Source organism: Arvicanthis niloticus, chromosome 10 (genome assembly GCF_011762505.2).
Source record: "Arvicanthis niloticus isolate mArvNil1 chromosome 10, mArvNil1.pat.X, whole genome shotgun sequence".
Lineage (NCBI taxonomy): Eukaryota > Metazoa > Chordata > Mammalia > Rodentia > Muridae > Arvicanthis > Arvicanthis niloticus.
The window spans coordinates 24,365,644-24,375,051 of NC_047667.1; the positions used below are offsets into that span (position 1 = coordinate 24,365,644).

Here is a 9,408-nt window from a genome sequence, read left to right on the forward strand (position 1 = left end):
GCATGACTCCAGCTGAGGACAGCTCAGATCCCAGCCCTGGAGACAAGCAGCACAGCAGAAATGGAAGGAATTGGGGCTCTCCTGGAACTTACTCTGTAGACCAGGCTAGCCTAGAACTCAAGAGACTGGTGGCCTTCTGCGTGCTGGAATTAAAGGGGTGTGCCGCCGCTGCCACCACCACTGGCTTAGGACCTCAGTGTTTGAACGTATCATTTTTTTCTTTAACATTTCAAAGATTTTCTTTTTGAAAATACCCAATAAAACATGTTCTTTCTTGAAATGTTAAAGAAAAAAAAAATGACATAGAAGACAGAGACAGAGAGATCCAGGTGGTGTAGTGCATGGCTTTCATCCCAGTACTTGGGGGCGAGGGGGTGCTGACACAGACAGATCATGGGATCTCTAAGCTCGAGGCCAGTCTAGTCTATACTGTGAAATCCTGTCTCCCTGTTTCCAAACCCCAAACCAGGTTAGAGAAGCCCAAGCACAGGGTAAGGGGCAGGCCCTCAGCTCTGTGGAACATCTATGGACTCTCACTCTGCATCTACATGGGGTAATTTCTCTTCTTGGGAAAGGATAGCATGAGGGTAGAGGAGCCAAGCCTGGCCGAGGACTTGGCCGCCAACCATCACCAGCTCCCACTCCCTCCCTCTCATCAAGCACTTGTCTGTGGCTTTGTTTTGCTTTTCCCGTTACAAGATCCTATCTGTGCTTTCATGTCAGTCACGACGCTAGGATTCAGTTTACAGATCTTTAGCGTGCAGCCAAATTGGCCGGCACGCAAAGGCATCTATTAACAAGGCGGGACTTGCAACTCTAGACTCCTTGGAGGACATCAGATCCAAACTCTTGTGTTGTACAAGAGGAAGCGGCCCTGAAGAAGATAGATTTGGCCAAGGTCACTGAGCACATGGTTGGTGGCAACAGGATAGCCCTGGTCCCGTTTCTAAGCTCATGTCCTCGCTTGTGTGAAGTCATGGGTCCTTCTTCAGTTGACAGCTACCTCACCCATTTTCTCTCGACCGCCAGCCGACCATCTAGCTGCATTAGTCCACACACAGCCTCCCTCCCCATCTTTCTGCACGTTTACCTCTTCTCCCTCCCGTCTCCATGCCTTATCCAATCCAGAGACCCGAATGTCAGTACACAGATAGCTCAGACCAAGGTTAGAAAAAGCCAAGAAGGCACTTTATTGGAGGTTTCAGCCTCCATTCATGGGAAAGGGGATCCAGGAGCCCCATCCTGGGGCCTCTGGCATCACCCAACTTCTCGCTGGTCCAGTTAGGGGCCCTAGAACAATCAGTCTGGCCACCAGCACTCAGTGGAGAAGAGCAGGGAGGGGGAAATGCATTAGAAAAAATAGTTCTCTATGTACACCTGGGATATTTATAGCACATAAATTAGGGATGCTCTGACCCCCGTCTGTGGAGCCTGAGTAATAAGCAGCAGAGAGATGGAAGCCAGTCCAAGAAGTACTGGAGGACACAACCCTGTCCCCGATGTCCCTGCAGTCTCTCCTCCCAGTCTCCCAGCCTCCTTGGCTGAGCCCAGGCATCTGCAGGTGGGTCTTTTCTGCAGTCAATGTTGGGACTGGAAGGAACTGGATTCACAGCTGGAGAGTTAGTGAACAAGTTGGTTCAAACCTCGAGGCTTATAATTCCAAGAGGGCGAGGAGAGGCCAAAGGCTGCACTTCAGGATATTTCTGGGGACACACCCAACAGGTTCTTCCTCTCTACAGCAACACAGGGAACACATCCACAGTAAAGGGGCCTTCAGGCCTGCCTGTCCTTCCAGGAAGGCTTCAGTTCTGGAGTTTATGCTGGAGTCAGGTCCTGGGTCCAGCCCAGACCCTCAATTCCGACTCTCTCCAACCTCTTCCTCCTTCCAGCCACTGGAGTTCTTGCCAAACTTGTAGACGAGCCGCCGGCCATCCACCCGTTCCAGGATCTCCCGTTTGTAGTAGTACCTGCGGGGGAAGGAGGTGGTCAGAGGTGCAGGCCAGAGCCATGCTGTGGACCGAGGTTCCCACTGTGCTGAGCCTGCCCTCACTGCCTGAGTCTTCCTTCATCTCACCTGTTGTTGCCACGTTGATCTGTAATTATGGCCAGAGCACCTGCTCTTGCATTAACTTCTCTGTGCCTTCTGGCTATGTCCTGGGGCTTTTCATAAAGGCCCATGAGCAGAGGGACAGAGGGGACATTAGTGATGCTGAGCTAGTCCACCTTTGTGGCACATGGGAAGAAACTGTGACCCAGAGTCAAGGGAGCTGAGCTGTAAAACGTCTATTCTTTCTCTCATCAAGTGTCTTTCTTAGAACAAGTCTGCAGGAAACACAGAAATGTTAGCTAAGGCTAAGTGTGCTCACAGTGTCAGCCTAGCGCTCTCTTCATGCTCTACTTAACCGACGACATAGGCCACAACACTGTTCTTGTCCCCTCCACACGGGCCTCACACCTGTCATGGGAAACCTAGCAGAAGCCAGTAGAGTCCAAACAGAGGTCCCAGACAGCTCACCTCATGGCTCGGCTCAGCTTCTCATAGGTCATGTTGCTGTTCTTTTTCTTTTGGCCCCATAGTTGGGCTACGGCCTCTGAGCGAAGAAACTTGAACACGCCCTCATGCCGGTTCTCCCATTTCATGAGGCCTTCGTTGAGTTCGGGGTGGATAAGGATGTCCCGGATGAACTCCCACAGGTGAGTACCTCTGGGGGCTACAAGGGAAGATTTCTAAAGTTATCAGTCTGGGGTGCCCCTCTCCAGGCCACCTGGCCTCACCTATCCCAACGATGCTAAGAGCCAAGGCATGTCAGAGTATAGACAATGTCCTCGTGATCGCTATAGTGGCTGCTTCCTTTCTTGCCCCAAAATGCACAGAGCACACGATTCTCTCACCAGATAAAGATCAAACATCTGGTTAAGATGGGACAGTGACAGAAACAGGCTTCTTGGTGAGGGGCTCATGGATCAGTGGGGACCAGTGTTGGTAAGAACTTGGCACACATGGGGTCAGAGAGCTGCCTATAGCCCGAGGGACCAAGAAACAGCTTCCCGGAATTAACAGTCCCCTCAGGACAAGAACAAAAGCAGGCCACCAGTGCATACGTGCAGGTCTGTGTGTATGGAAGAGGCGGCAGGCAAGACCTTTGGGGTGACCTCCAGGTGGTTCAGAGCAGCTGGAGAACACAAAGCCTGAGGCTCCTTCAGCACACTGTGCCTGGAGTCCCAGCCACCCCAGCCTACCCGGCTTTGAGCACCCAGCAGCTGCCTCATCCCCATCGGAAAGTTCCATTAGGCAAGATAGGGGTCAAGTACACCCATAGTTAAAGAGGGGGTGTGTGGGAAGCCTGGACTCTCTCCATGGCCTCCCCCAGGACCCTCAGTTCCCTTCTTCTCTAAGTCAAAGCCGGCCTCTGCGAAGAGGCCGTAACAAATGCCACGGAGCCCGACAACTGTTCACAAAGGCAACAATGCAATCAAGTTCCAGCAGCCATAAGAGGCCAGAGGAGGCTGAAGGAATAGTGTCCCTCCGCCCACAGGCCCGGCAGCCCCTAGAACTTACCGTGCTTGCTTTTCTTGCCCTCCAGGCAATCCCAATATTCTTTGCTCAGCTTTCGGGGACGCCCCCGTTTCCTCTTCCCGTGCTTGGGTTCTGCCTTCTTATAGTCAGGAAAGCCGTCTATGGGAAGGGGTTAGAAGGTGAGGGCAGAGTGTCAACGGGGAGCCTTGCTATAGAAACCACAGCCCTAGAGCAGGGGAGGGTAGAAGAGAGTGGCTGGACACCGCAGACAGGTCCCCCAAGAACAACCCTCAACTTACCTCTAGGAAAGACCTTGCTATCAGTGAGGTCCAGGTCCACATCGCTTCCACCGGAGTCAGAGGAGTGGGAACTCTGGGGAGTAGCGGTCCCTAGGGGTGAAGAACACAGCTTGAATGCCAGGGCCAGCCTACGGAGTAACTGCCTACAGATTTCAGGTACTCAGTCTAAGAACTACACGTACTCTGGGGCATTTGTAGAAGGGAGGCTGTGGCAAGGGTAGGACTCTTACCTGCAATGGAGACATCAGAGCTACCGGGGGAGGGCGCTCCAGGGCCATAGGTACTGCTGTAGTAGGGGCTGGCCTGGCGGCCATCATCCAGTAACTCCTGGGCAAAAGGGCTTCCCTGATCTGAGAAAAAGAAGTTAGACCTTAGAGAGGCCCAGGAGATCATCGAGGATGGGCACAACCCCCCAGGGGCCAGAGAAATGACTATGGAATTATTTTCAAGTCGGGAGAGACTATCTCTAGCACTCTGTTAGAGTTGCAGAAGGGATACTACAACCCAGGGGAGGGAAAGGAAAGAAAATGGATTCTCACCAAAGGGGCCCGAGTCTCCTGGGCCCTCTTGGAAGGCCATGCCATCCTTCTCCAGCAATTCGATGATCCAGCTGAGCTCATCAGAGGAGCTAGAGGCTGGCAGAGGCAGGGAGGGGGGTCATCATTCCAGCAGGGGCTCGATGGCTGTACTCTCTAGCCAGGAGCTTCAAGTCCTGCCCTAAGTCCCATCCTCCCCCAACCCCCTCCCTGGTTGACTCTCTAGGCCCGGTGGCTCCCCGGCCTAGACTTACTGAGGTCCCGAAGCTGGGCATGGAGTTGATCTCCCAGAGGCCCAAAGACTAGCCGTAGCTCCTCCAGCGCACAGCTGCAGAGGGTGGCTCCGTCCATGTCGCAGCGGGAGAAGTCGATGGAGCTGGCGTCATACTTGTTCTTCTCCACCTGGTAGCTGATCCACTCAAGTACCTGGGTCTTCGACCAGAACTGGGGCCGCTCTCCTGTCCAGCTTGCCTTCTCTGCAAAGTAGAGTACAGCCAGAGGATCAGTTCTGTCCCTTTGAGGTCTTGTCTGAGGTCCTACACGACCCATGGGGTCACAACATGGCTGGTCTCAGTGCGTCCTCCCTTAATCTGTCACCACAATCCTTATAGTCCCACCACCTCAGCCACTACGGTCTTCTCGGGGTCAGGAACACAATCTAGTGTGAATAAGGTCTTGCTTGGGTTCTTTCCCCAGTACAACTCAAATATATGAATGAATAAATTCTCTCCAGCCCCTAGGCCTGGGACCCCTTCAGAGATCTTCCTCCCTGCCCATTATCTAAGATCCTCTCAGGTCGGTGTCCCGTCCATGAAGATTTGGCACAGCCCTCACCTGGACCTCCCAGTGACATCTGTTGATTGTTCAGGGTCAACACCAAGTCTTCAGTGCCAAAGGTAGTCGGAGGAGCAGGAGCCAGAGTGGGGTCTTCTGAACTGTACATGGCGTTGAAGTAGTTACTAAAAACGTTGCTGATCTCACAGGTGGCAGCCATGAGGCCCCCTGGGAAGAGGAGACAAGGCGGTGAGGGTGCAGGTCAGGGTACACTTCCATTACTGTCTGGCAAAGGCTGGGCAGCAACAGCCAAGAGGCAGGAAGTTCGGTGTTACTGTAGACATTCTCCCTTCAACACCCCCCCAGATGCCCCCCCACACCACTACCAAGAGCCAGCTACTTGGAGAAGCTGAGGCTGGATGCTCTCTTGAGCCTAGAAGGCTGGGAAATTCTGCTCCGAAAAATAAAAATAATCTCAAAGCGGGTGGAACCATGATAAAAATTCTGCTAGGGCTCCCTCCACAAATCACCTGGGCTCTTGAACCAAAGAAGCCACCCTGTCCCTCCAAGACACCGATCTGGTCTCTGACCAGTCCCAGGATACACCCATAGTAGCCCCGAAACTCCAGCCAGGAACCTTCAAGGTAGAGTGATCAAGTTCAGAACTGTAAATCCAGTAGACGGTTCCCGGGGTCGGAGTTAGGGAATGTGACCCTACCGAGTGTCAGGGTTCGGTGTGGCAGGCGGGTGAGCAGGCTTCTGGGGCCACAGGAAGGGAAGAAATCTAAGCGGTGGAAGGCTGCGCCAGGTAGCAGGGATGAGAGTGGTCAGAACGCTCCCCCCACCCGCTCTAAATAGAGCAAAGCCGGAGCTCCTCCCCGCCAGGTCTTCGGTGTGCCTCCCCAGCTGTAACCTGAGCTGGTGGCTCATTGGATGCAGGGGATTTCCTGGCCTTCAGACTGGGCTCCCGGTCCCAGGTGATTTGCATATTCCGTGCCACTTGGCCCAGATCCTAGCAGGCGGTGCTGGGAAATCAGGCCTGGCTGGTTTAATGATTGTCAGAGTCTGTCATTCCGCACCCTCTGGGGTTGGGCCCTGGGTACTGGACTGGGCAGGTGGCGGGAACATTGCTGGGGTGGGCATCTGTGCCTTAGGCTGCCCTCTAGCCCGGGAAATTCTTCCTGGGCGCCAGGTCAGGGCTGAACTAGGGAGGAGAAAGCAAGGTAAGGAATCTGAACCGGTGGTTGGGTCAAGACTGCATCTAACTGTCTAAAGTTCTGGAGACAAAAAGGGCCTAGTCAAAGTTACAGAGGCTAAAGGGTTTTCTCCATAACACCCAGAAACTGGGATTCTGAAAGCGTCTAGGCAACACACTGGACAACATTCACGGTCCAGTGGTGGTTTGGGTCTGATAGTTTAGCCAACCACAGAGTCCATTTGGTAACATTTTGTCTGTCCACCCAAACGCGATGGTTGCTGCAGCGGTAGAGATCGGGCACTTCTTCAAAAATCTTCCCTGGTGCCTGTGGCGCTCTCCTCGCCTACGGGTAGGCTGGAGGTGCTATTTGGTTTATTTTCAAGTCTGGTCCGCTCGTGATTACCCTTTTCTCCGCCCAGTCCATTAGTATCTGTCTGCTGCCCTCTAGTGGTCAGAAGCCCAACATTTGCGTCATTACAAAGACAAACAGGATGTGTATGTTAATTTACTGTTTACCGAGGCACTTAAAAAACAAAACAACGCGGCAGGGGCTGGGGCAGTGTTCATCTTTAATCTCAGCACTCCGGAGGCAAAGGGAGAAAGATTTGAGTTCTCTCTGAGTTGGAGGCCAGCCTGGTCTACAGAGTGAGTTTCAGGACAACCAGGGTTACACAGAGAAACTCTGTCGCAAAAAAAACTAAAAATACAAAAGAAAATCTCCCCGGAGGTGTTGGAAATTGAACCCAGAGCTTCTTAGGCAAGCACTCTACGAATGGGTTCTATTCCCAGGACTCTTTGTTTTTGAGACATTTTCTAGCTACTATGCCAGGCTGGCCTCAAACTCAAGAGATACGTCCTATTGTTGGGTGTAAGGGTAACCACCCAAACCAACACCAGCAACCTTTTAACACAACGATCTTCATCCTTTCATTAGATGTTAGAAAAACATCTAATAAGCAAGGTGTGGCTGCAGAGAAGGCTCAGTGGATAAGGGTACTTGCTGCTAAGCCTGAAAACCTGTGAAAAGGAGAAAACTGACTCCTGTAATGTGGTCCTCTGACCTTTATGTGCAAGTGTACACACATATACACACCAAACATATATATATGTACACACGTGTATATATATATATATATATATATATATATATATGTGTGTGTGTGTGTGTGTGTGTGTGTGTGTGTGTGTGTGTATGTGTGTGCATCTTTTTTGAGACAGGGTCTTTACATAGTTCTAGCTGTCCTGGGACTCACTATGTGGCTGGTCACAGAAATCTACCTACCTCTGACTCCCCAGTCCTAGGATTAAAGGCCTGCCCACCATTCCTGGCTGTAAACATGATTTTTTTTTTTTAAGTTTTATTTATTTAATTTATGTCTATGAGTACACTGTAGCTGTCTTCAGACTCACTAGAAAAGGGCATCGGATCCCATTACAGATGGTTGTGAGCCACCATGTGGTTGCTGGGAATTGAACTCAGGACCTCTGGAAGAGCAGTCAGTGCTCTTAACCACTGAGCCATCTCTCCAGCCCCCATGATTTTTTTTTTAAAGATTTATTTATCATGTATACAGCATTGTGCCTGCATGTATGTCTGCAGGCCAGAAGAGGACATCAGATCCCATTACAGATGGTTGTGAGCCACCATGTGGTTGCTAGGAATTGAACTCAGGACCTCTAGAAGAGTAGCCAGTGCTCTTAACCTCTGAGCCATTTCTCCAGCCCCTGTAAACATGATTTTTAAAATATTAAAAAGCATTGTTGGATACCTGTGGTGATACATGCCTTTAATCCCTGAACTCCTGAGGCAAGAGGACCTCTGTGAGCTGAAGTCCAATACAAGCCTGGACTACATAGTAGTGAGACTCTTTCAAAAGAAAGAAAGAAAGAAAGAGGAGGAAAGAAGGAAAGAGGAAGGAAGAAAGAAAGAAGAAATGATATATAGTTGTCTTCCTAAGTGGTTTGTTCAGGCTACCAAATTTGGGAAGTAATAAGCTGTTGCTGGTGCTTTTTCCCTACATGCAGAGCCTCTGGCTACAACCATCCCTCCCACTCAGTGAATTTTTAAAGGGGGTAGGGATGAGGATGTAGTGAGTGAGGACCAGTCGCTTACCCTGGAATGTGGGAGTATGGCAGAGCAATTATTGTCTATCAAAAGATAAGCATGGTGGCATGTGTCTGGAATTCCAGCACTCAGAGTCTGCCTTGGCTACATATGGAGTTTGGGACTATCTTGGGCTACAGTAGATTGTCTCAAAAGCAAAACCATAAAATTAGCAAAGAATGAGGGTGTGGGACTCGATAAGCCATTAGATAGATGTCTTACAGCTTCAGCTGGTTTGGTTTTGTATTGCCTGAGGAGACAACCTAGGGCACTATGTGAATTGAGCAAGTTCTCTACACTACTCTCTGCATCTAAGACATAAGATCTGTGTCTTCTCTTCTCTCCACCCTATTTACAGACACACTACCCCCATGTAGACCTCAAATAAGACCTTTCGCTTCTAGGTACCCCACTGTTCAAGGACACAATCTACCCAACCCCATAGGATCCACTCTTCCTCTTCAAAACAACAGGCTCCTTTCCGCTAGGTCAGGGCTGCTGGAAAGCCAAGGGCCCTGGGTAGGATTTTCTCTGGCCCTTCAGGGGACCTCCCCCACACAGCCTGAGGCAGACACACCCTCTACCTAGTCACTTACCCTGGAATGTGGGAGAACCAGCTTTTAGCCTCTGGGCTACTCACGTGCTCCTTCCCCTAAGAACACCTGGTTGGGTCTCCAGAGCAGAGAAAGGAGGAAGACCACAGAGTCCCTCATGTAGCTCCCTCGACTTCATGGGGCTTCTTCCCCGGGAGAAACAAAGCTACAGAAATCTTAGAGCTAGAGCACCCCTCTGAGTATTAATTCTGTCCACAGTCAAATGGAGCAAAGTGAGAAGGAATTGAATGAGGTCAGTGCTTTGGAAGCTTCCTGATAGCCTGCCCATATGCTGAGCATGGCGGAGGAGCCTGATGCTTTTTCTCATCCCCAGTCCCGTAAAAGCACAAGCAGACACAATAGGATTCCAGCAGAGCCAAGATGGTT

The 9,408-nt window shown here is 51.0% G+C and overlaps 1 protein-coding gene across 1 annotated transcript; it reads right to left on the reverse strand.

The window, feature by feature from the left end:
* Positions 1-1,166: 1,166 nt before the first annotated feature.
* Elf3 (E74 like ETS transcription factor 3) lies at positions 1,167-5,999 on the reverse strand. Its single transcript, XM_034513620.2, has 9 exons — positions 5,845-5,999; positions 5,187-5,354; positions 4,607-4,828; positions 4,356-4,451; positions 4,047-4,166; positions 3,817-3,906; positions 3,560-3,676; positions 2,516-2,711; positions 1,167-1,967 (listed from the first exon to the last, which is right to left on the reverse strand). The coding sequence occupies exons 2-9, from the start codon at positions 5,344-5,346 to the stop codon at positions 1,853-1,855; spliced, it is 1,116 nt and encodes a 371-aa protein (XP_034369511.1). The 5' UTR covers positions 5,347-5,354; positions 5,845-5,999; the 3' UTR covers positions 1,167-1,852.
* Positions 6,000-9,408: the final 3,409 nt, after the last annotated feature.